The 26,900-nt window shown below is 44.1% G+C and overlaps 1 protein-coding gene across 2 annotated transcripts in view; it reads right to left on the reverse strand.

The window, feature by feature from the left end:
- Positions 1 to 560: 560 nt before the first annotated feature.
- KCNJ6 (potassium inwardly rectifying channel subfamily J member 6) overlaps positions 561 to 26,900 on the reverse strand; it is a gene marked incomplete at both ends in the record, with an annotated part of 205,417 nt that continues 179,077 nt past the window's right edge. For both annotated transcript variants that reach the window (XM_082655410.1, XM_082655411.1), the window contains one exon: positions 561 to 886. In XM_082655410.1, the coding sequence (XP_082511536.1) occupies positions 561 to 886 (326 nt within the window). The remainder of the gene's footprint in view (positions 887 to 26,900) is intronic.

Genomic DNA, 26,900 nt, shown 5'->3' on the forward strand with positions numbered 1-26,900 from the left:
GGGTTTTATTACTAACTGCAAAAGAAAATAATTACATAAGGCATATATATGTACAGTATTTTGTCATTACCTCACCTGGGTCCTATAAATGCAATGCCCGCAGAGGGCAAGCACCTCGCCCTGTAGATGAAATTTATTGAGATGTATAAAACTGAGGGCTCAACTCTATGTCTCACTGCATGAATGAATAGGCACCAGAGACCTTCCTCATCATATCCCAGGTAGACTCTTTGATGCACTCTTTTGAGTGATCTGGTATTGTACAACACATGCAGGTAAGTAGCAGAAATCTCTAGGACTTGGATGTGTCGTATTCAGGGAGGAGACCAGGCTTGGGTCACAAATGAGGGCACATGACACCTTAACCCAATCTGAATCTGCCTTGTCGATCTGAATAACTGAGAGGGCAGGTAGATATTTTACACCTTGAAGATTTGTTTTCTGGTAATGCCAAACTTCAATATAAGGAAAGAACAAAGTAAGAGAGACAGAAAAGAAAGAGAATGAGAGACAAGGGAAGGTTGTGGGCGGAGAGGAGAAGGGGTGGCCCAGCCAGGGGACTAAACTTTGGATTCGTTCTCTAGATTCGCCACATCACCATTCCTCTCCGTCTGCTCCTCAGGGTTCTTTTCTTCCTCCTCAGTCTCCAGTTCTGCGTGTTGGTTGAGTTTGCTGGAGACGGACCAGCTCAGGGGCAGCTCAGCCCTGCTGGCTAACTCGGCCAGCTCTTTGGCACTGAGAGATGGGGTGCTGGTCTCGTAGGTCTCGTGGAAGCTGTTGTAGTCGACTTCGTAGAACCCGTCCTCCAGCGTCAGAACAGGGGTGAACCGGTACCCCCAGAGGATCTCACTAGTGATGTAGGAGCTTCGAGCTTGGCATGTCATCCCTGCAGAGAGGAGAACAGAGGCTTTAGTGTGTGTGTCTGTGGGCTTTGTATCGCCCAGGGGACTCAGGGAGACAGGCAGGACTGCTGCATGTGATGTTGAGACTGTGACCCACATAGGCTGCTATAATAGGGAAGAACAGAATCTGACTCCATATTAAATCTGCTTCTTTTACTTTAACATTGTATTCAATTGCTTTTGCTACAAGTTAAGAATGTTGCCTATAGCCTGAAATATACAGGATATCCCATTCTCAAAACTCTGACCTTTAAAGGTATAACACTTTCCCATTCATATAGAGGTAAAAAGTTGCAGAACAGAGGATAACATTTGTCTTGTTGGAGGTTTACAGGGGCATTATGACCTGACCTACATGGACAGCTGCAAGAACAAAGGATTCTGACCCCAAGAAGTCTGCAACAACCAGCCACACCCCCTCCTCTTTTAGTATAAAAGAAGCCTGAATTCTAACTCAGGTAAGATGGTTCTTTGGGACGCGAGTCCACCATCTTCTCGGTCTGCTGGCTTTCGAATAAAGTTGCTATTTCTTGCCTCAACGACTCGTCTCTTGATTTATTGGCCTGCCGTGAGGTGAGCAGTACAAGTTTGGACTTGGTAACAGTGTCACAACTACAAGGAGGTGTCTTTCTTGTTGTAGACATGTGCTACCATGCAGGAGGGCATGTGATGGAGATACCAGGCTTCTGCATGGAATCCCAGGGAGCAACGTGAAAGTTCTGGCTCACACCAGGCACTTGCAGGCACTTGCCTGCAAGGTCAGGCACACACACAGGAAAGCATGTGTGCACATGCACACAGGTGCACACTCATGTGGTTGTGCCTTGTCCACTTTTTACTCCAGGATCATCTGAGGTCATGACTTTTGTCTCACACTGCTTTTAGAGGTTTTGCCTGAGTCCTGCTGGGATTTGAGTCTTGGTTTTGGCCACAGACTTAGAATGAAATTTGACATTTTAAACTAAACTTATGCTGCCTTTCAGCTGGAGGCCACAGATTTGTGGTACCCTCCCATTGCCGTGACACAGAGGCAGCTACTGTGGTCACCCAAATGAGGTTGGAAGGGATGCTGATCTGAATGTGTACTTTCCCCAGGACCAGTGGAGATGGTTGTTCAGATCGTGTGATAATATAATACTTTAAAGTCGCCCCCCATCTCACCCGCCCTTCCTGCTTATAGACAAGAAGACTTTTTCTAATTTGCACAAAAATGCCATATGAGCTACTGGCAGCCCAGGAGCCGGGGATAGCTTCCTTTTAAATGTGAAAAGGCAGAACAAGGGAAATCCCACCCACCTCCTTAGAAAAGGAAACTAGGCAACAGGCTTGGTGTAAAATACGGGGAAGCCATTGGTGCATTTTTTTTCTGAGGTCGAAGAATTCTCTTATGAAACTTCTCAGGAAATGGAAGCGTTCATTCAGCCATTCCTTCAGGGCTGATTTTCCATTAGCTCAGTAGGTCCAGTACCAAGGGCCCACAGTGCTTTTAGGGGCCCATCGTAAAGTATATTACATATTACATAAGGTAGATTATATACTTATTATATTATATAATTATATAAAAATATAATTAGAAAATTTTTAAATGGAATAAAGGGCCCGCAAAGGTAAAACCACGTAGGACTCACCATAGTCCTACTGCAGCCCTGTATTCATTCATCCAGGGAAGCAGCCAGCCAGTCAGTCAATATATTATTCCTTAGGACAGCCTATAATATATATTAGGCAATTGCTTTATGCTGAATGCAGGTGTGGTAAGGAGAAGAGGGCACATGTAGGTTTTACACAGAAGGTTTTACACAGTAGGTTTTTCAGATCTACAAAATATTCCCACAGCAGTGCACCTGTTCCTCGTGGCTAGAAGAAGAATGTTGGGGCCCAGGGACTGAAGTGACTGACCCACTGCAGCTGGCAGAGTCTGAGCCCATACAGCCCTCATTCACATTCTGCTCTTCCTCTGAACCTCAAAACTGAATGCTACCCTTCTTCAATGTTTCCCTGATTACCCAATTATTTGGTCTGCCCACCCCCATGCCTCTGAAACAAGTAGAGCAGGGTTACTGGGCATTGCAAAGCAAAGAACAACAGCATCTTGCTTTTATTTCTCAACGTTTCTCTTCTGAGTTACCAACTCTTTATCTGTGTTTGGGAGTGATGGGGGAAGACAGGTGATGACAGGGTTCTGTGGGCTCAGAGTGAGGCACAAACAGGAAGTCAAAAAGAAAAGGTGATAAAATGACTTTCAAATTTTTCTTCCCATTGAGGAAGCATATGTTTATTGTGACATGACTAGAAAACAGAGACAGGCATATAAAATAAAATTCACCTAGATTTTGATTTCTGGCTATGTAAATGGCCAAATGGAACTAGAAATTAAAAATACAATTATTAAAATTAAAATCTATATGGAGGTTTAACATCCAATTGGAATTGACTGAAGAGAGAATTAGAAACTTGGGACACAGGTATGAAGAAACAACACAGGATGAAGCCAAGAGGTTGTCATTGGGACTGCTGGAGAAAGGACCTCTGAAAACCCTCTCCTCCATGAAAGCAATGAGAACGCTGGCAGAAACGGACAAAGCAAACTCTTTTAGAACTCTGTAAATGAACTCCAGGAGTGTTTGCTCAAGAAAAATGGCTGAATTGCAGTAAGAACCCTGAGCTTTGGGAAATTTAAATTTTCCCCCTGCTCAGCTTTACGTTAGCCTTAAAAATCAACAGCCTGCAATCATGGTGCAAAAGAGCAGTCTAGCAACTGCTGGAGGGGTCAGAACAGGATTGGAGCTCTTTCAAAGCCTCATGCTCAGAATTGTCATCAGTTGAAGTTTCTAGCAGTTCCCTAGAAAATCCCATTTACAAGGCTTGTCTCTTTGTGACTTGGGACAGAGTTTGCCCAATGCAAATAACTTGTTCCCTTGGGCTGTTTGTCAAAAACAAACAATGGTTAAACTTTGTACTCTCCCCCAGCCCAAATTCCTATGTTGTTCTAACCCCCAGTACCTCAGACTGTGACTTGTTTGAGAGAGGGTCTTTAAAGAGGTAATTAAGTTAAAATGAGGTCATTGGGAGGGGGTCCTAATTCAATATGACTGGTGTTGTTATAAGAAGAGGAGATAAGTTACACAGACATGTGTAGAGGAAATACCGTGTGAGGACATAGGGAGAAGATGGTCATCTCCATCTGTAAGCCGGGGAGAGAGCAACCAACCCTGCCAACACCTTGATCTTGAACTTCCAGCCTCCAGAATTAGGAGACAATAAATTCCTGTTTAAGCCGCCCAAGTCTGTGGTACTTTGTTATGGCAGCCCTAGCAAATGAATGTGCTTATTGAATTCCACAGGGATAGTAAAATACCTTTTCATAGTACCACTTTAATAGGATTAATTTATGTAATCAAAAATGAATAAGAGAGATTTAAACAAATGTTTGTGGATGCTTTCCCAATTTTTATTCACCTTTGGTGTCCTGATTCATTTGAAAAGAGATGAAAAGAATATTAATATATTTGTCTAACAATATCGAAAAGTATTTCTAGTGTAAGCTGATAATTTCCATTTTCTTCAGAAAGATTCCTGTCTTACATGTTGACATTGGTCCCAGTCCATTCTTAGAAAAATTGTGATCTTTACTGATGTTGAAAAAGTAACAAAATAAAACCAACTAAGGTGCAGCCACCAAAATTACATCAGTGTGTGACAGTGGAGCCCTTGTGATTTTCGATGTCACTTAACTCACTGAAGTGTGACCGTGACTCTGAGACCAATTTTTCACGGATTGTGTTTCAGGCTTTGAAATGAGTGTGAGCTGAGGATGCAGAATTTTCTTTGCTTAATAAAAAAGATTAAAAATGAAAAACATGAAAATATCCACAACACTAATAATGGAAAACAGGAATAACACATGTATATTTACCACGCACATAAAAGTTTAGATACTACCTGTCTATGTATGTACAGAAATATAAAGTAAAAGGAGACCGGCTGGTCATCAGAAAAAAAAAAAGATTCAATCAGTGTGTATGCAAGTTGTGTTTGTTTTTCATATCAGAAAGATCATTACGGTGTCCTGAGGTAGGTTTTTTATTTTTAAATTAATTAATTAATTAATTTTTGGCTGCACTGGGTCTTTGTTGCTGTGCGCATGTCTTCTCTTGTTGCGGCGAGCGGGGGTTACTCTTTGTTGCGGTGCGTGTGCTTCTCATTGCAGTGGCTTCTCTTACTGTGAAGCACGAGCTCTTAGGCACATGAGCTTCAGAAGCTGTGGCTCGCGGGCTCTAGAGTGCAGGCTCAGTAGCTGTGGCGCAGGGGCTTAGCTGCTCCATGGTATGTGGGATTTTCCCGGACCAGGGCTCGAACCCATGTCCCCTGCACTGGCAGGTGGATTCTTAACCACTGCATCACCAAGGAAGCCACTGAGGTAGGTTTTTGAAGTGAGTGAAGTAATCTCTGGAAAAAGAGAAGCTCCTTTTGTAGAGATGAATAAAACCTGAAAAATCTGATCTCCAAGTTCAGATCACAGCCTTTACTCTGAGCATGCTGGCTGTCTTGCCATTTGCATTTATATTTTTATGACTGTATGTGTGCTATTTGCTTTATCTTGAATGCCCTTCCCCCGGTGGACTCCTGTTCATCTTTCAAGAGCTGATTTATTATCTCCTTTCTAAAGCCCTCTGTGACCGACCCCACTTGAGTTGGAACTAGGAGCCCACGGCTATCAGGACATTTCAGTGACACCCCATCACAGCCTTCTCACAACCTTTGCAGCTCATGCTAAGTGTCTGGTTTCCTTGTTGGACTGTGGATGCCTCAAAGTTCGTTTATCTTCTTTATTTCCATATTCCTAGCATTTACATAGTGCTTCAACATTGGAGGTTCCCCCCAAATACCTGTTGTTAAGTGAAGAGAATGGACCTAAGGAACTATAGAGAAATGTTGACTGGAAATGTCTGACATGTATTATTAAATTAAAAGATGGCTTGTGGTTCTTAGAAAAGAAAGTGGGAGATTTCTGTTTCTGCGTCATGTCAGATTACCTAGGAATGACCCTCAGCTAAAATACAAGCTAGACACTGGAAAGTTACAAACTCCCGAATTTTAATCAAAAATAAGTTCAATAACAAGTAAAGGATGGAACTTCTGGGCTTGGTGAAGATGGAGTCAGTGCAGCCTTTGTCTCCCGTTGCTTACAATGAAGACTTCTAGACAAAACACAAAATGCAACAACCTGCAGACTCTGAAAAGTTACCACTAGTGGGAAGATTGGGGAGGGGTACCAAAACTTGAAGAATGACTTGTTTGGGGGTAAATTTCTTGTTTTTTTTTTCTCTCTTTTATCATCTGGCTTTAACCTGAGAGTGGTCCCTATGCAGAACTGGGCTGTGGTGCTGCAACAAAATCTCAGAGAGAAACCCTGTCTTTCTGGCCAAAGGACCAGGACAAGGTCCCCTCTGGGCTGGAGAATGGGGGTGGGGAGCTCTCATTAATTTTGTATCTCTGCACCCAGCTCTCAGTGCTACGTAGTCCAGAGCTGTGAGAAAATCTTTCTGGCCAGAGGACTGGGAAAAGAGGTCTCTGTGGACCAAAGAGTTTGTGGCTGCGTTTTCCTCTCCTCACTGCCTTACTCTGAGAATGAACTCTGAGCCTGTGAAACCGGGCAGCAGTATGGGTGGCCAACACGTGGAGAGAAATCCTGTCTTCACAGACAGAGAAGAGGGGGTCTGGGAGCTGAAAAGGATGGGGAATCTCACAGAGGACAAAACTGAAGAAGAGTATCCCCTAATTCTGTGTATGAATCGATGCAAATCATGAATAAAAAGAAACGATGAATGAAAAGAAACTACTATGTGTTTCATAACATATAATCATACTTTGAAACGACTTCAATGAAGAAACTCTAATGGGAGTTCAATAATACTTAGAAACGAATGATACTGAAATGTAGAATGTCAAGATTGTGGGATACATGGAAAGTAAGAAACATGTATAGACCTAAATGCTTATATTAGAAAAGAAGAAAGTCTGTGCAGAATATCCAACTTAAGAAATTAGTAAAAGAACAACAGGATGAATCCATGGGAAATAGGTAATAAACATCAGTGTGTAAATGAATAAATTAGAAAACATAATATTGAGTGAAAAAGCAAGTTGTATAGAATATATAAAATGATACCATTTGTACAAAGCTAAAAGTAAGCATAAGTAATATATCATTCAGGGACACATTCAAAATTATTTTTTTAAAGAAATTAAGAGAATGATAAAAATAAGTAGTTACGTTAGGGTGGAGAAGGAATACAGAAGGAGATATAGCAGTAATGTTCTAGCTCTTAAATCGAACAGTCAAATTGGAAGTGTTTTCTTATACCCTGTAATGTAATACGTGACATGCATTATTTTGTACTTACCAAGTGCTATACTTTAAAAGCTTGCTAATTCCATTTGTTGTTGCAGTATTAGCCTGCTTATCTTTTGTGCAAAGGCTCCTCTTGTTCTGTGTTTTCAGAACTGTTTTTTCTTCTTTTTTTAATTGAAGTATAGTTATTTACAATGTTTCAGGTATACAGCAAAGTGGTTCAGTTATACATATATATATATATATATATATTCTTTTTCAGATTCTTTTCCATTATGGTTTATTACAAGATATTGAATATAGTTCCCTGTGCTATGCAGTAGGTCCTTGTTGTTTATACAAACTTATATTTTTATGTAAAGAATTGGAAACAATAAAAAAGAATTGTGACATAATCTAATCTATATAATTCTGCTTTGTACCATCATTTAAATGTTTCCAAACATCTGTTGGCTCAAAATAGCTATAATGTCTTTTCTTAAAGTTACCCTGTGATAAGAACTGTTAACCACTCATTTATTCGGGTCATGTTTATTAAATGGAATCCATGTGCTAGGTAATGAGTTCCCAGCCTCAGGGAGCTTACAGTCCGTCTTCTCATTCCTGTAGAAGCTCAGAATCAGGAATTCTGACTGGAACTTCCAGAAATGAGGACCCTTGCCTGCATGCCCTAATGACCAAGGGTTCATGATAACTGACATCCAACTGGATGCCTGGGGTCTTCGGAATGTATGGTGGGGGCAGAGGAAGGAGGGAGGCTCAGTGCATCTGGGGTGTAAACTCCATCCATGGTCTCCTTGGCTCCGTGACCCAGCTAGTGGGGTTAAACAGAAATACATGATTGTGTTTCTCACCCTTCAACTAGTTTTTCGTGCATTTTTATTTCCTTGATGGTGAGTCAGAAACTGGGTCTCTGTAGAGTAGGATGCTGTCTACTTAGCCTCCTTGACGGCTTTCTGTGCAACTAACCATAGGAAATTCCACAACTGAGAGTCAGCTTAGAGGTGGACAAGACAAAATTGGGGGGGAGGACGTGACATGTGAGACCTGTGCTATAAATGATAGTCCCCGTTTCTTCTCATTCCTCATTATCACGTCACTGTCATCTTCATGGAATATTCCCAAGTAGTTACTGTGAGCTGGGGATTCCCTAAGCCCTTTACCTTGTCTATTTCATTTAATCCTTATAACAACCCCATGAGCATGTGCTATGATTCTATCCCTGTTCTACAAATGAGGAAACTGAGGTGTGGAGACCACTGATGTCACATCCCTGGGGAATCTGGCCTCACAATCTCGAAAGAAACAGGTGGACACTGACATTGCAAGACAGCATTGAGGCCAGTGGGGTTAGAGGAGGAATGGCCTGTTGGTGTGTTCGTGGGTCAGTCATGCCTTTGACTTTGTGTTTGAGGAGTCTGCTTGATTTCCATAGCAACGTTGTCTGGTCTAAGTTATTTCCCCAAAGCCCAAAGGCACATGCGCATGTGTGTGTGTATGTGTGTGTGTGTGTCTTAAAAAGAATTATTGCACTTCATAATTTCTCCACTGAGAGCTTCTCTGGTTAATCTTCCAAGAGTTTAACTCACTTGAAAGTGAATAGAAACAGCCCATCTTTTTGGTGGTGTTTCATTCCTTGAGTAAGAGTACGTTAGAATAAGGAGTGGTGAAGGAGGGACTGCTTGTCATTGGTGGTGAACAAAAAGCCCAGGAAGCTGGGAAGCCAGACTGAGGCCCAGTTGAGGGATCTAACAGGCACTGAGCAAACACAGGTCAGACCCTGCAAGATGGAGATTTAACAGGCAAAGCCTTATTTTTAGATTCGCGGCGACAAATGATGACTGGAGATGTTTTGTGCAGAATACCAATATGATGAAAGCCATCCTCAAGAGAGAGCCCTCTGGATAAAGCTGGAAGTATGCACTCAGTAGATAGAAAATGCATCAAAATTGCCTGGAGAATGTGATTCCAATAAAATGAGATGGAATAAACCACCTTCACCACTTTGGAATTCTGTAAAATTAACCTATATTGCCAATATTCAGAAACAAAGAATTGACTGCAGGCGTTTTGTCTTTTTATTTCAAATACCAGGCTACATGATGTAATGTTTTCCTTTACTCTTTGTTCTCATTCTCAATAAAAACTGCACTGAATTAGTGCAGTAATAAAGTGTTCTGCACTAATGTTTATAAGTCTTTGTGAGGGAGAACGATCTTGGTGATTTTCCAAGCCCAGTGTCAAAAAGAAGCAGTATAGAGTAATCTCTGCCATAATGTAATGGTAATTCTAATTCATTAGGCTCAGCCAACTGCTGATCATTTAAACAACAACAAGCCCTGTCTTATGCTCAGGTTAAGAATACCTTCAATAAACAGTTGTACTTCTTCTGTTACTGAAATTTTGGGTGGCCAGTGAGGTTCACCTTTAGCTACACAAAAAAAATATTGAAAAGTGTATTTTTTTTAATGTTTAGAGAAAGGTATTCTACATGTGTACTCCCAATTGTACTCTCACCAAAGTAACTGATAAATTCATAAATCAAGTATTGAATTAAGTAATACACATTATTTATTAAGTGTTTATTGTATGTCTGGCACCAAATGCTTTATGTGCGTCAACCAACTAACAACACCTTACAACAGCCCTCATAGGTGGGTGATGCTACGATATCTACTTAACATATAAGCAAACTAAGACAAAGAGAGGTTAAGTGAATGTTCTGGGTCACACAGTTTTATGGACTGAATTATGTGCCTCCAAAATCCCTATATTGAACCCTAACCCCCTCATGTGACTGTATGTGGAAATAGGAACTTTAGGGAGGGAATTAAGGTTAAACAAAGTCACCTAATCCAGTAGGACCATTGTCCTTGTAGAGGAAGAGGTACTAGAGAGCTTTCTCTCTTTCCACGTGCCACAGGAGGACACAGCCAGAAGGTGGCTCTCTACAAGCCAAGAAGAGAGGCCCTACCAGAAACCAATGCTGATGGTGCCTTGCTATTGGACTTCTAGCCTCCAGAATGGTGAGAAAATAATTTCTGTTGGTTAAGCCACCCAGTCCGTGGCATTTTGCTATGACAGCCCTAGCAGACTAAGAGTAAGAGTGGAACTAGGGTTCTAATTTAGGGAGTCTGTCTCTAGAGCCTATGTCCTCAACTGCCACACTATTATATCTATTTTTGAAAACAGGGATCATGTGTTCATTGTCACCTTTATAACTCCTGTAAGTTCCTTATACTTATATTTACAAAATAAAATGGAGAGTAGCTGAATCATCATGGCCCAAGTGATGTTGCCACTGGGTGTTGTAACTTGACTGCCAAATAATACCTGCTCACCATTTGTCTTTCCCATCATATCTACCATTTGTTCCCCACCAGCTCTCCTAAGCCTGTCCGTTCTTACCTTGTCTACCATACAAATGTACTTATTCTCTACTCAATCTGGAGCAGTGGCTACCAGATTCAGAATGTTGCTTGGAGACACTAAACAACCTTGATTCTTTTTGAAAGAAATCATGAGATAGCCTCAAATCAAATCATAAACTGCAGGATTCTTCTTCAACCTCTCCCATTCTATATTCGTTTCTCTCTTCTCCAACAGTTCCGGGTTCCCAAAAATCTATACACTTATCATTGGCTCTATCCTACGAGCACACAAAGCAGCTTTGGAATTATCACACCTATAAGTCTACTGAAGAATTGTTTGTACAAGACTCAGACCTCACAGCAGAGGACCAGATATGCTTCTAGTTGAAACAGGAAAGCCCCTGTGACTTTACAAGAAAGCCCCAGTATGTACCAGTAAATAGTGAGCCACAGACCGCCAAATGTACTTGAAAGCCAATTAGAACACTTCCCTGCTTCCAAAAATTCTATAATAGAACACTCACCAATCAAAGACTCTCTTAACATTTCCTCCTTTTACTCTGTAAGTCCTGTGGGTTTCTACCGAAGGAAAGAGATAGTAGCAAACTATCTCGTATGATCTGAATAAGCAACCTTTTGTTAATAGTACAGGTGCTCTGTGTACTTTTGAAACCATCATCCGCAAACCTATGAGGTAAACTTAAAAATTGAAATTCTTTTTAATCTTAGACGATTCCCACTGAGGTAGTGCAATCCAAGTACTGAGTTCCAAAGTTATTGGATTCATCCTTTTTTCTATGTAGCCTTGTTATCTGTTTTATATCTAGTTAGGTTCATTTGTTTCTAATGGTATTTCCTTTTAGGATTTGTTTTTGTGATCCTTTTTTTTTTTTAAAAGAAATTTTAAACCACTTAAATAGTTCAAAAATTAAGTCAGCATAAAAAGATATATTCAGAAAAGTCTCATTCCCACCTCTTCTTCTATCCTGTTTCTGCCCACCTCCTGTATGTGGCCATTTTCATTTGTTTCTGCTTTACCCTGTGTTTCCTTTTGTAAAATAAGCAAACTTAGATGCACACACATTCTTATTTCTCATTTTGACCCTGCAGAAGGAATATATTTCAGGACAGGAAGCTGTATGATGATTTTCTTCTGCTAAAGCAATTTGAAATCTCTGGACGTGCTCATTTCCTTTTATCATAGAATCCATAGGCTTATCAATGATACAGTGGAGCTGAACAGTGGGAGCTGGAAGCAGACTGGCCCAGGTTTAAATCTGGGCTGCCCAGAGCCACAGTGTGGCCTGGATAGGCTACTTAGCTTCTCTTATTCCTCATCTGTCATAGCTGGGAAAATAATGACCAGAGTAGAGAAATGATCTACAAGAAATTTCACAGGTAAAAGCCTTGACCTAGGGCTCTGTTTGAGGACATCACTGGCAATTCTCTTAGTGCCATTCCTTCCCTTGGTCATGCATAAAAGCTGACCTTTCTTGTAGAATTAGCAGCATTGATCAATAACATTTTTTCCCTTACCTCAAGTGATTGGTTGCTTGTTGATTTTTTTCAAAAGGAATAAAAACCATTCAGAGAAAGATCTGGAGACATCATGTTTCATCTTCCTGTCGATGTCAGGGTTTATTTTATGCCTTACTATTCTTTGAACATTTCAAAATACCCTTTGGTGCCTGATATTTGAAGAGTCACTCGTCTCTTCATTGTCCCCCATTATTCTGCATTGTCCAGGCAGTGGTTCTTAACTTTTTTTGGTCAAGGACCCTTTTGGGAATCTTATGAAATTCATGGATCCTCTCTTCTTAAAATATACAAACATACAACAGTTTGCAAAGGTTCAAGGGCTCAGGAACTCACTGAAATTTGTGGGATCCTAGGTTCAAACAAAACAAAGAAAAGCAAAACCAAAAGAACAAAACAATTCTGCTTTAGGAGAAGGTGTGTGTGTGCATGTGAGGAGGAAGAGGTTTAAGGGAAAATAGAGAAGAGAGGGTTTCATTAAACTGCAACTGGGTTATGCGCAGGTCATGTGCTTTCTCAGTGGCCAGTGCTCACCCTACCAGAATCTTCCTCACCAAATTGCAATTGTCAATATTTGTTCCTACATTTTCAAGTCTGGGGATGGGGGTTCCTGTGGGCAGGAGTTCTGTCTTGGCCACTATTTTATCTCTGTCCCCTGCTATAGTGTTTGGCAATGGTGTTTGATAATATGCCCAGTAAGTATTTGTTAATGGCTAAAGGAATAAAAGGGCCCAGGTGATAATAATTCATTTATTCATTCATCATATAATATTTATTGAGGACCTACTATGTGTCTGGCATTTTGACGAATTCTGGGCATCAAAAGATGACATGGTCCCTGGGTTCATCGGATTTATAGTCTTCTAAGAATGGAATAAACATCTAAATGAATGTAAAATTATAACTGTAACAAATGCAATGAAGAAAAGGTGGATTCTTCTATAAAACATAACACGGAAATCACACTTGGGTTCACGTGGGAATTAGTGAAAGTGTCCCTGAGGATGTGGCATTTGGGTTAAGACTTTAAGGATGAGCAATGGAATGAGTGAGGTAGGGGTAAGTGGACTATATCAAGGAAGCATTTCTGGCAGAAGGAGGCTCTGTTGGAGGAGGGCCCCTGAGATGTCCAAGGAACTGAAAGACTAGTGTGTTTGGGGTAGGGGTGAGGGGAACTAAATAAAATATTGCTCTGGCTACAGAGGGAAAAATGACTTGGAGGAGGGCAAAGTGTGTGTGGGTAGAAGAGTGAGGAAGCTAATTCAATAGTACAAAGAAGAAATTATAGTTATCAGAAGCAGAAGAGAACCAGTGGAGATGGGAGGCTAAAATGGACTGAAGATGTATTTAGGAGGCCAAATGGATAGACCTCTGTAATGAATTATTCATGGGGGTGAGTTAGAAGGAAGAGCCAAGAATGATGCCCAGATTTCTGGCTCAGGCAATGGGATGGATGGTGGTGCCACTGCGAATCTTGAGTGCAGGAAAATTACGTTTGGTTTTGGGAATGTTAATTGTATTGTGACTTTGAGATATGCAAGGATATTGAATAGGTCCTTGGGATAACCAAGTCTCAAATCCACAGAAGATGTCTGGATTGGGTATATACTTGGGATGTCAGTGGCATGCGGATGGAATTGAAGCCTGGGGGCAGATGAAATTGCCAAGGGAAGGGTTTGTGATGAGAAAAACTGAGGGTGAGACTATTGTGAAAATTTAACATTTGAAGGTGGGGAAGGATGAGCTTGCCCAGCATGTTGAGAGAGAGAGAGGGTGGCTAGAGAGATAGGAAGAAAGACAGAAGAGTGGAGGGTGACACAAGCCACGGGACAGGAGTGTTCAAGAAAGGCAGGTGGTTAACAGTGCCAAGAACCGGTGAGAGAAAATTGCCCCAAACCGAAAAGTATACACTGGATTTCAGACATGGTGGTCATTATCAACTTAGTGAGAGCTGATGGGTAAAGGAGTCAGTGAAGTGGTAAGAGAAGTGGGTTTGGGGTGAGGAAATGGGGTGAGTGAATTTAGGAAAGTTTTTCAAGAACCTGACTATGAAGATGAGGAGAGAAGGCGATAGTTAGCAAGGGACATGGGATTGAGTGAGTTTTTAAAGACGTGGGACACCTGCCCACGTTCAAATACTGATGCAAAAGGCTCTGGTTGAGTGGGAAGGGCTCCATGTAATGTAGGAGAAGATGTAATCAGTAGCTTATGGTTCTGGAGAGACGGGTAAAGCTAGGAAATCAAGGTGGCAGAAGGAGGCTCTGTCCTTATAGACCGTGGGCGTTGGTCCAGGTAGATTTGTGATATGGGGCAGAGTTGAGCGAATTTCTGTCTGAAAGTGCCTATTTTCTTATTGAAGTAGGAGGTGGGTGGGGGAAGATTTGAAATTTTCGGTGGAGAGTGGGACAGCAGACTGATCAGAGAAACAAAGAAGGATTAAGACAGGAGGATAATCATGAACTTGCAATGAATACTTGTTGCTTATATTCCTTCTTCCTAAAGGTACTCAGAGTTTTATAGGTGCACCCCCTCCACTATAGCCCATGAACTTTGGGGTCCCACTGGGCTTAAGCTTGTTGATACATTTCATTTTCTTGGCCACGGTCATTGGTTCCAGAAGACATATGATGTTCCTTCAGTGGTTCTTCGTTCAGGATGAATTTCAAACCATCGCATAAAGTGATGGGCAGAAGTAAGCTCTCCTCATGATTGTGAACCAGGGCACATATAGCCCTGCTGGCTGCTGGTGGCCATATTGGGGCTGTGAAAGCAGAGAGATAGGAACAGATGACTGGGAGCAGACACCTTATCTGTCCATGGACTTTGCACTTGTGAGAGGCAACAAACCCCCTAAGTGTTCTAGCCTGGTTGTCAACAGCATCCTGAAACAATCTGTCTGACCCTGGCACCAGTTTGCCCTGATGTGTGTTAACCTTCTCTCTAGCCAGACTGCTGGGGTTAACACATGGGTCCATTGATCTGCCAACTAGACCAAAACCAAATGAAGACTAACGTATTCATTTTTTTCAGTAAGAATTTATTGAATACCTTCAAAGTGCCATATATATTCTGTGCTTGGTGATGGGGATTCAGTGATGACCTTGACCTCATAAAGTTGACCATCCAGTGGAGGGCTGCAGTAGGGCCAATGACCCAGCACCACTGATGATAAATTCTCATCAGATTTCAGTAAATGAATGTGAATGAGTTTCTCATTATCACTACAGCAGTTCAGGGTGATTGGCCATATTCTCCTGAATGGCATATTGCCTTAAAAGGTCCCCCAAACTTCAATTCCTTCAATTCAACAAACTTCAAAGCTGCTCTTGATGTTCATTTCAATCTACTTTTTCTCATCAAAAATACTAATTTTAAGGGGATGGGCAAGGAGACGGTGGGAATTTTCTCTGGGTCTAGACCTACATAGAGATGTTATCAAACGTGCTAAGCAATAAACCGGTCCTGATGCTGACGTCCAAAGCACACACACATACACACACCCACTCACTCTGGGGCCCACCCCACGCTGCTGCCAGACACTCCCCTGTTGGTGCTTGTCCCACGCTGGCCACCAGCCTTTCAGTTTTCACCGTGCTCTCTGTTGGTCGAGGAAGCATCACTTTAGAGCCGATTCCTGCAGTGGGGATTTCCCTGGAGGGACCCATGAACATGCAGAGGGAAAGTCTTTTGGAAAGTTCATGAATGCAGTCATCTTCCTGATGACCCCAGATTATTCCTGGCTGCCCTGTGTCTTCCCACTCATGGTGTGAATGCTTTTCACGGCTTCGTGGGGTGGGTGGAGAGGCGCCAGCTCTCAGCTTTGACACACTATAAGTTACACTTTGAGTCCAAAGTTGCACCAGTGGCCTGGACAGCAGGGCTTTCATTGACAAGAGCAAAACTTTGTGGAGAGAAAATAAAAAGGACTTGGGAGTTCCAGAAGCCACAGCTAAGAGAATTGAAGTCTTCCTGTGCCATTCAGGAAAGTGAGACCAGCTGGGAAGAGGGGCGACCGGGTGGAGGTGTTGGGGATGTGACTAGGGTTTGCACACTGCCCGGGTTTCCAGGAAATGGCTCAGGACCCCCTGCCTTGGGCCTGACTTAGGCGTGGGAAGAGGCCAAGACAAAAGGCCCTAAAGAGTTTGAAGTGGAATCAGAAATCGTCAGGACTCAGTGCCTTTTCTGTGGCCCTGGAGGATTTCAGACGTCATGGAGCAGGCTAGGGTCGGCCCAGCTTCTGTGAGGCTGGCTGCCAGCACTGACAGGGGAGTGTCTGGTAGCAGCGTGGGGCGGGCCCCAGAGTGAGCGGGTGTGTGTATGTGTGTGCATGTGAGTGCACTGTGCCTGTTTGTGTGTAGGTGGGTGCGTTTTGCCCTTGTGCAAGCTCCCCTCGTGTGTGTGCAAGTGCGTGTGTTCCAGAGCGTGTACGCGGGAGTGTGTGTGTGTGTTCCCACATCGCTCCACCGAGAGGGTGGATCCACTGGCAGGCCCAGTGGGGAGAGGTGCCCAGAAACTTCTACCCAGGAGCCTTGGCACCTGCATCCAACACAGGGACACCATGGGATACTCTCGAAGACCTTGGGGGGAGTAGCAACGAGACAGAATGTACTTAAGCCACACCCCTCCATCCCTCGTGCCAAAATGATGTATAACCCACCCCAATTCAGAGTGCTCCTAGGATGGCGGAGGGGGACATCTCGAATGACAGTTTAGATCTGAGTTAACCCCATTTAAAGTTGGAAGTGAGGGAATTCCCTGGTGGTCCAGTGGTTAGGACACTGTGCTTTCACTGCCGAGGGCGCAGGTTCGATCCCTGGTCAGGGAACTAAGATCCCACAAGCCACAAGGTGTGGCCAAAAAAAAAAAAAAAAAAAAAAAAGTTGGAAGTGATTGTCACCTTTTAATTCCCAAATTTAAGGTTTCTTTTTTCTAGGAGGAAACAAAAAGGGACCTTACGAGAAGAGTTAATTTCAGTCGCAGAGAAAGTCAGTTCTATCCGTACTTATCTGAGTGTTGTCTATAAAATTATAAACTCCCCTTGAACATGTTTGTAAAAGTTGGCTTAAAATCTTTAGAACTCCTTCTCAAATAAGACATAAAATGACATTTATAACTAAAATGCCTTTGTCTTGGAGGGAAAAATCAGAGTCTGTGAGCCTGAGGATGCCCTCTGATGAGTTTACAAAACTTGGGAAAACTTATGTGATCCTATTACTCTTTGTAGAGTTCAACATAAACATCCTATTTCAACTGGCTTTAAGATTCTAGTAAAACCAGTTTTGAGTTTGATAATTAGAACAATATAGACATTTGGATGTGGGGCTCAGTTTTTTTCCAAAGACTTAGGATCTTTTTGATGGGTAAAGATGTACAGATGGACCATTTCTATGGACCTGTGGGCTCCTGTCCAGTACATTGATTCATCGGTGTTAAAAGCACGTACTGCGGTTTTGAGAAGACTAAAACGTACATGAACTACTGCCTACATTGTTTTTGTGGCAATTGAGAGTTAAAAATGTTGAGGGAAACTCTAGATGATGACCTCATCCCACCTATCTAGCTTTTTATAAAACCCCAAACTCAGGTGAACCTGCGGGCAGGCAACAGACGGGTGATCATATCCTGCAAAAATCAGTTACATGATTGTGGAGCTCCTACTATGTGCAAGCTCACTGGATTGGCTCTGCAGCTGACCATGCCGGTCCTCTTGGCCACCAGGGCCCTCTTCTGGGGCTTCGGGGTCCTCTGTCTACACTCTCTCCCTGGATGACCTCATTCACTCATGTGATTTCATGTGCTGCTGGCTTTCGAACCTCCAGCTTGACCCTCATGTCTGATCTCCAGACCCAGACATTCACCTGCCCACTGGGCATCTTCCCTCCAATGTCTCATTAAATGCTCCTGATGGGACAGGTGCAGCCACTTTCCCTCCAAGCCTGCACCTCACCCCAGGTTTCTGATTCCAGGTACCATTACCACCAGCCAGACAGAATTCTCTCCTCCCCCCAGCATCCACTCCCTGAACACATCTGGTTGATTCTGCCTCTGAAATATTGCTGGGATCTCTGCTGTTCCTTCGCCTCATGGCCACCACCGTGACCTGTATCACCTCCAGCAGCAACTCCAGCCTTCAGCCTTTCTGCTCTCCTCTCTTTTCTCCTCCTGCCACCAGGGTGACCTTGGAACAAAGCAGATCTGATTCTAGCTGTGTCTGGCTTAGAGCCTTTCAGTGACTCCCTAACACTCCTCGAATAAAACCCCCAATCCTTAGAGCCTTCTCTCCGGGTCTCTGCTCCCACTACCTGAAGTCCATCCTCCTCTCGCCTGGCTGGCTTGAGACCTTCCTCGGGGGCCATATTGCCCTCTCCAGGGGGTCTTTCCTGACCCCTGCACTGAGTTAGACCTCCCTGTCACTCTCACCCATCACACTCGCCTGTTCCCTTTGAGACTCTCACTGCAATTCTTGATAAAATGCCTGTATTCCCCGATAGAATATAAATGCTGCGACAGCAGGGACTGTTCCTGTTTTATGTTTCTGGAACCGTGCCCAGAGTGGGACACGGTAAGTGCCCAATAAAGACCTGGGGAACTAAAGAAATGAGAGGAAATGACAAAGCATAACCAGCATTTCTTTCACTGATAACCCTTACAATAGCACAAATCCAGTTGGAGAGGGAACGCCTTCACCTGGGAAAAAGATAATGGGTAGTTAGAGGCTGCATGTGGTCAAACCTAAATGATCAGCCCAGGGAGTGTTTCCAAGTTTAAAGGCTGAGGGATTCTCTCTGGGTTGGGGCCGGCTGGGAAGGCTCTGGACCAGGATGCCTTTAGCTGGGCCCTGAAGACCTCGCAGGATGGGGCTTCAGGTTAGCAGAACCCCTGGGCCTTGAAGTTCCCATCTGTTACGTGCAAACAAGCTCTGGGCTAAGGTACTACCATTGAGAACTAGACACTTCAACAAAGGCTCAATTTGGCATCTTGTGGATACCATTGGCATCCCAGTGGGTGACCTAGGTCTCTAGACCACCCCTTGCCACAAATTTGCACCTGGGCAGTTGTGTAGAAAGCTGAAAGTGAAGAGAAGGGTCTCAACAAAGGTGACACAGTTACAAGAGAAAAAGAACATCAACTGATTTGCATTTGATTTGGCCAAGAATACGAAGCCAGGAACACCTATCAAAACAACTTTTAGTTCTCCAGCCTGAGCTTTGTCTCTGCCTGTAAGAGGCATGTGTACAGCCCTCGATTTTTTTTAGGGGTGATTTACGTGTGGGAAGGGAACAGGATGGGGGGACCTCCCCTCCTGATTTTCCTTTAGGTCTATGAATCTGTCCTATCTCTCAGAAGTGTACAAAGACTGGAGACCCTTCACTGAAAATTAAGTATAGTTTAAGCCTGGCCTAGACATAGTTCACTTTTATTGCCTTTTCATAATTGTTTATGTTTTCATTAATTTTACACCTTGGGAGCCACTGTTGGATCAATTTGCAGAGATACAGTTTCTGTGTCTCAGAGGACCCATTTGTACTCTGCCTTGTTAATAGCCCGTCAGAAGGAAATGGCTTGAGAAAGACGAATACTGTATGATCTCACTTATATTTGAAAAAAAACAAAAAGCCATCAAATTCAGAGAAAAAGAGACCAGATTTGTGGTTACCAGAGGTGGGGGTGGGGTGGGGAAGGGGAACTGGAGCAAAGTGGTCCAAAGGTACAAACTTCCAGTTATAAGAGAAATAAATCCTAGGGATGTAATGTACAACATGATGACCATAGTTAATACCACCGTATGGTATATTTCAAACTTGTTAAGTGAATAGATCCTGAGAGCTCATCACAAAGAAAAAACATCTTCATTTCTTTTTTTGGTATCTGTATGAGATGATGGATGTTAACTAATAGTGATATTAGTGATAGTCATAGTGTATTGTGATAGTCATTTCACAATACATGTAAGTCAAATCATTAGGCTGTACACCTTAAACTTACACAGTGCTGTGTGTCAATTGTATCTCAATAAAATTGAAGAAAAAGAAGGAAATGCTTTGAGCATATTTTAAATTCTTCTTAAAGTTAGGGGCATACCTGCAAAACAATAGCCAAACTTCCTACCCTCCCTCCTTTCCTCAAAATCATTTTCTGGAAGATTCAAAGGTGCCCTTCCCCTAGGGGAAGGGAAAGTGATGGGCAAGGGAAGAAGCAGCAAGTGTGGGAAACACCAACTGCAAGAAAGACAGTGTTTTTCTTTTGAAAAAATGAACAAACAAACAAAAAAACCCAATAAAACCAGACCCTAAAGGATTTTTTAACCACAAGCAACAGATTTTTAAAAACAAAGAAGACCTTTACAGACTGACTTACAAATCTAGTGACATTCTTGTGATCTGTTGGAATTTCCTTGTTGTTCAACTAATGGTGAACAGTTAATGAACTCGGGGTCCCTCCTACTTATGATTCTATTCTGCTCCCTTTCTTCAAATTTGGATTCTTTCCTGACATGCGGAAAACTGGGTTTGGCTTGTAGCGTGTGAGGCAAGCCTTTTGAATGAGCACATCCTCGTAAACGTGCGTCATACTGTTAGAAAGGAGGCATCATCCTGTTAGCCTCCTTAAGCTAAATTCTGTGTTGAAGCCTTGATTTCAAGTACATGTATCAACTAATCTCTACATTCCTCATTCCAAACCATTTATGGTGAAAAGTGTAACCCAGGAGGGTATGACGTTTCAAATACAGGGTTTTGATGTTAAATGAGAATCAAACATTTCTAAGGATCGAAAGGAAACTTGGTGTGGCGAGATAAACCCTCACTACGCTTCATCCTTGGGCTCCGAATCGCCACCAGGTGTCTGGGTTCCAGCCCGCCTGAGCTCCGGGCAGTGACGGGACCATCCCTTTGGTTTCTATTCTCACTTCTTGCTTGTTATTATCCTGGCATGATACCATGTTCTGGGAGCCTCATCATTTGCTTGGCTCTGCCTTTTAAGGCAAGAAGGGTCTGTATAACGACACTGTGTTCCTCTTCGGGCTAATCTCTGCCATCTCATCTCACTGTTCCTCGGGGAGGGATGCTGCGATGTTCCAGCCGGTGTGCCGGAGGTGCTGAGCAGAGTTCCCCAGAGACAGGAACAGCAAATGCCTGGATTCTAGGCCACGGTGTATCTGCAGTCAGCTCAGACGCTTTGTGACAGGGGCACTTGCGCAGCGTGGCGCAGATCGTGTGCGCGGGTGAGACTGGAGGCGGGGGGGATCCCCTCCTCTGTCCCAGTGGGAGGAAGACAAATCATATGTCAGATGGAATAATACACGAGTATCTAGCACGGTGCCGAGCCCTTAACGCGTTCCTAGTCAATGGCGCCTTCTATTAAGCCTAGGCTGTTATGTTATGCTTATTGTATCCTCAATGTACTGGTGATTCTTTTTAGCTCATTTCCTTGCACCCCATGATTTTTGGGGTCTTTCTAAGAGTGCTTTATGAAGTGTAGAGACCTGGCCGAGGGGCATGTATGTTTTTAGGGTCAGGGTGGGCTGGGGGAGCGGTATTTTGTGGCTGTTTCGTGGCTTGGTTCTGAGTTAATGTACTAACCATGTCTCTTATTTTCTGTGTTCTGATGCTTTGACACCTGGGGCCTTGCTGACCCTGGAGGGACTGTCCCTCCCAGGGTTAGCCAATCCCTGCACATATTGATTGATAGTAAACAGCTTGCCCGTGAGAGAAAGTTTTAAGTACAAACTGACCCATCCAGAGTCGACGCTCCGAACCCATCCCTCTATGAGGTTTTCCCACTCCTGGGCCACTGTTCACCTGCCCTAATCACCCCCGGGCCAGGTGTCAGACAGCCAGGGGCAGCTCCTAGGCTCGGAGTCCGCTAAAATCATCCAAACCAGCCCATTCAGTCTTGCCCCTCCCTCCTGTGAAAATGGCTAAAGGAAACCTCACTGAAAATGGAGCGGGGAAGCCCTGAAACGTACAGACCCGGGCAGGAAGAAAGGTTTCCTCTGACCCTCCAATGCAAGCTGCCCGCCGCCGTCTGCAACTAATGGCAAACCCCACGGCCTGCCCCGATTCCCTGCTTTCAAGCCGCCTCCTCTGTTCTCTGGACTTGCCTATGGTTCACCATAGTTGGCTCGTCCCGAACTGCAATTTTTTGCTATTCCTGAATAAACTCATTTTGCTGGTAAAATACGTGGGTTTTTTGTTTTTTTGTGTGTGTTTTTAGGTCAACGCTCGCCACAGAAACCACAATAAAAGCTTTTCCCATCGTTTCCCCTTTCCCTCTGCCTCCTGGCCAATCCCAATGCTTCTTCCCATCACACACCCCCTCCATGGCGTGGCGTGCCGTGGGATCTGTAACAAGTCGTCTTTGCAATGGCAATCATCTCCTGATCTGCTGGCCTTACGGAACCTCAATTTTTCTACTCATACATAGAAAAGTTGTTTCTCTATTTTAAAACAGTTAACCCCTGGAGGAAATGAAGGGCAGGGTCTGTGGCTTGGTTGACAACAGTGTAGCTGGGGAGGAAGTAACAGCACCGCTAACAGTGATTGTGTTTCCTGAACCTCAGATCGGGAGCCGTGATCTGAGCCAGCACCATGTGTCAGGTGTTACGGGCATTATCTGTTCTGGACTGGAGTAGCCAGGACAGGGTGGCTGCTGCCACAGATGCTCTTTAGACAGTCCTGGGGGGATGTCAGGAGCTCACGGAAGAGGCGGCTTTGAGCATGACCTCTGCCTTTCGCTTTCAAGAATTGAAATGCTCCCCAGGGCTTCCCTGGTGGCGCAGTGGTTGGGGGTCCACCTGCCGATGCAGGGGACGCGGGTTCGTGCCCCGGTCCGGGAGGGTCCCACATGCCGCGGAGCGGTTAGGCTCGTGAGCCATGGCCGCTGAGCCTGCGCGTCCGGAGCCTGTGCTCCGCAACGGGAGAGGCCACAACGGTGAGAGGCCCGCGTAACGCAAAAAAAAAAAAAAAAAAAAAAAAAGTGCTCCCCAAAAGAGCTAGGACTTGGGGATCAAGGCCTGGAAGGGGCCCACAGGGGAAGAGGCTCTGCCTGAGAGGGTGGAGGCTGGCTGGCATCGTTGAGGCCGGCTCCTCTGTGTGCAGAGTTTGGGGCCATAGTCTTGCAAGTAGTGGCTTCCTTGCTGCCACCTGCTTGCCGAGCTCTTAGAATGTTCCTCAGGGGAGCCATGGGGAAGGCCGCCTGGCCTTTCCTCTGGGAACTGCTCATGCACACGTGGTGGGCATCAACCTGGAGAGCTGGTCCATGGCCTCAGGGGGATGGATGTCATCCGGTTAATATTTAGATTGGGGGGATGAAAACCAGAATTGTTTATTTTCCTTTCTGGGTAATCTAACTTCACTCCTTTAGCATTTTCTTCTAACCAAACTGTCAGTAGGTACACGTTTTCTGCTCCTGGAAGAGAGGGTCTTGATTTCACTGTGCTACTTCCTGGACCATAGATGTCACAGGACCTTTCTCAGCCTGACGAGATGATGGAAACTAGCCTTCTCCCCTGTTTTTTGTTATTTCCCGGGGTCCATCATTTCTAGAGCCACATTCTACTGGATTTATTATGCTGGGGTTTTAAAGTTTTTTTTTTTTTTTTAAAGAACTTGTAATGTTAAAATCAACGTGTTTCTCTTTTCTCTCCCTTTGACTTCTATTTAATTTTTTTCAAATCCCTTGTCAATTTTTATTAAAAATTTTTTAAAAATAAATTTATTTCTTTTATTTATTTATTGTTGGCTGCATTGGGTCTTTCCAAAGGTACAAACTTTTGTGCGGGCTTTCTCTAGTTACGGTGAGCGGGGGCTACTCTTCGTTGCGGCACGTGGGCTTCTCGTTGCGGTGGTTCCTCTTGTTGCAGAGCAGGTGCTCTAGGCACGTGGGCTTCAGTGGTTGTGGCACGTGGGCTCAGTAGCTGTGGCTTGCAGGCTCTAGAGCACAGGCTCAGTAGTTGTGACGTCCTGGCCTAGCTGCTCCGTGGCACGTGGGATCTTCCCGGACCAGGGCTTGAACACGTGTCCCCTGCATTGGCAGGCGGATTCTTAACCACTGCACCACCAGGGAAGCACCTCTATTTAATTTTTGCAATTAAAATGTCCATGAGCTATGGTGGAAGAGACCTGAGAAGTTTCGACCCGAGGAATCCTAGCACTTATATTCCTAGAAGGAGGATGGGATGGCTTTTCTCCTCTGGCCACTCCTTCAGTTTCCTCTAATTGTTCAGTATTGTTCCACAGACTCAGAATTCATTACAACTGTATAACTTCTCAATACAAGTTATTAAGGAATATAGAATGAGAAATTGAAGGAGACTTATAGAGAGGAATATTTTTGTAGGTTGCAAAAGCCGTCCATGACAGTCTCATGATGAAATCAATTGGAAACTAGGGTTTCCGTGGTGGGAAGCTGTGGGGATGACAGTAGTCTTTTGCCAGGGGCTGTCTGCACCATCTACAGAGACGCAGCCATGAGCCTCAGATTGCCTTTGGTGGGCTGTCTGTTGCTGAGGTTTCAAAAGGCGCTGCTTCCAAATGAAGTAGCCTGGGTTCTGATTTAGTGACATTTGTATCTCGTATGTTTATTCTACGTCACTGAATGGAAGGTGACCATATGGCATAAACTTGATTCAGTGAGCATCTTCTATATGCGCCAGGGACATGCCCCTGCCAAGACCTTCATGGGCGATGCAGCCCTGCTTCCCTTGGACAGCCTTGGTGGCTTTGTTTTTTTTTTTTTTTTTTTTTTTTTGCGGTACGCCGGCCTCTCACTGTTGTGGCCTCTCCCGTTGCGGAGCACAGGCTCCGGACGCGCAGGCTCAGCGGCCATGGCTCACGGGCCCAGCCGCTCCGCGGCATGTGGGATCTTCCTGGACCGGGGCACGAACCCGTGTCCCCTGCATCGGCAGGCGGACTCTCAACCGCTGAGCCACCAGGGAAGCCCGGTGGTTTTGTTTTACGTCCCCTTGGTGGCCTTTTTGGTGGAGAAGGGTTTGGGGAATATCTCTCAGTTCATTGGAGGCCGTGTATTTCACTTTACAACTCACAGCACTTCATAAGGACTCCTTTACTGTGAAAATACTGATCGTGAGTGTACACCAATGCGTGTGAAAGTAATAACTTATGACTTGATCTACATTAATCAGAAAATGTATAGTGGAAGACCAACTTTAAAGAATGCTAAAATGTTTGCATAAAAGGGTGTCAGGTGGAATTATTAAGACGGAGAAGGGGTGCAGAGACAATGCCAAGAGGGAGAGCATCCCTAGTGATTTGTACCAGTCGAGGCAAAGGCCCAAAGCACAGAAGACTGAGCTGGGCCCCCTGTATCCCAGCTCATTTCCTGTTTGAACCATAGCTATTTGCATATCTGTCTCCCTTTCCCTTTCCCTATTCAAAAGTAAGCTTTCTACCTAATGCAGTATTTACCCAGTGCCTTGCAAATAGCAGGTGCTCAATAAATCAATGGATGGATGGAATCATGAAAGAAAAAAATGAGACAGATAATCAAGGAATGGGCCACCGAGGTCTGCAGTGGAGGTGAGTTTGCGCTGGTCTGCACGTGGGCCCAAGGGATTCAGGCAGAGAGTGTGGGAGAGGGGTCAATAGGAGATGAAACTGCGGGTCCTTCTACAGGTACTTCTCCACAGCCCTGGTCCCAGCAGCGGTGCACAGATGGGCTCCATCCTCTCCAGGCTCCAGGGAGCCTTCCTGCCTGCAGGGGGCGCCAAATCACCCAGCACCATCTCATTTGGTGCATTCGCTTTTCCAAAGGCTTTCTCAGCTCTTTGAGGGATGGTTTTAGTCTGTGGAGATTCTGCGTGGTTTGACACGTTTACATTGGGCACAGCGCTCCCTTTCTGCCCTCCCTTGTACATTTCTAACTCTGCTTTTAAATGAAGAGGTGGAGTAGACTTGTGGTTGCATTATTTTTCACCTGACCATTTTATAGGGTCTTTCCTCGGCGACACGTTTGGGGTAAAATCTTCATTTTTTTTTTTTAAAGTTAAATGTTTGACTCTGAACTATACATGCATTCCTCCATTATGAGTTGGAATCTGCCTTTTAGCTGGAAGTCCTTCAAATATAATTTTAAGATTTTTATTAACAATCTGACTTGGGAGCTCCCTGTACCTCACTGATTCAGTGATCTGATAAGAAGTTTGTATTTCACAAAAGTGACAGTGTTACTCTAATAGAAGAAATGGAAGAAAGACCCTCCCTGGGTCAGGAAGAACACCCAGTAGCTTGCTTGCTTTCCTCTCTCTCTGTCTGTCACTCTCTGTCTGTCTGTCTGTTTCTCTTTCTAGGTGCCTGGAGACTAGTTCAGCCCTGGACTCTTATAAGGATTGAATATCCTCAAACCTCTACATAAAGCACAAAGATTCATGGCAGAGTATGAGAGAGACAAATGTCTATTTATCTCTTTTTGGACTTGATAAACAAAAGGATGTCCTCATTTGTGGAAATAACAAGGAACTCTCATTCCAGCTCTTAAAACAATCTGTCTGGCGTGTCTGCATTCTAGAAAAGTAGTGCACTAAGATGTGGCTTTGATCCTGCCTGGCCCACTTGAGGCTGATTCAGAATGTCTGGGGCCAGTTCCCTCTTGTCCTCTGTGAGCAATCAGCCCTGACAAGGTGGGTCTGGGCAGGAAGGAGGCAGCCCACAGTCGTTGTTGGGAGTAGGCTACCCTTGTCTTCCTGTCACTCGCTGTGTGACTTGGGGCAAGTTGCTT

Source organism: Grampus griseus, assembly GCF_964374135.1.
Source record: "Grampus griseus genome assembly, chromosome: 5".
Classification (NCBI taxonomy): Eukaryota; Metazoa; Chordata; class Mammalia; order Artiodactyla; family Delphinidae; genus Grampus; species Grampus griseus.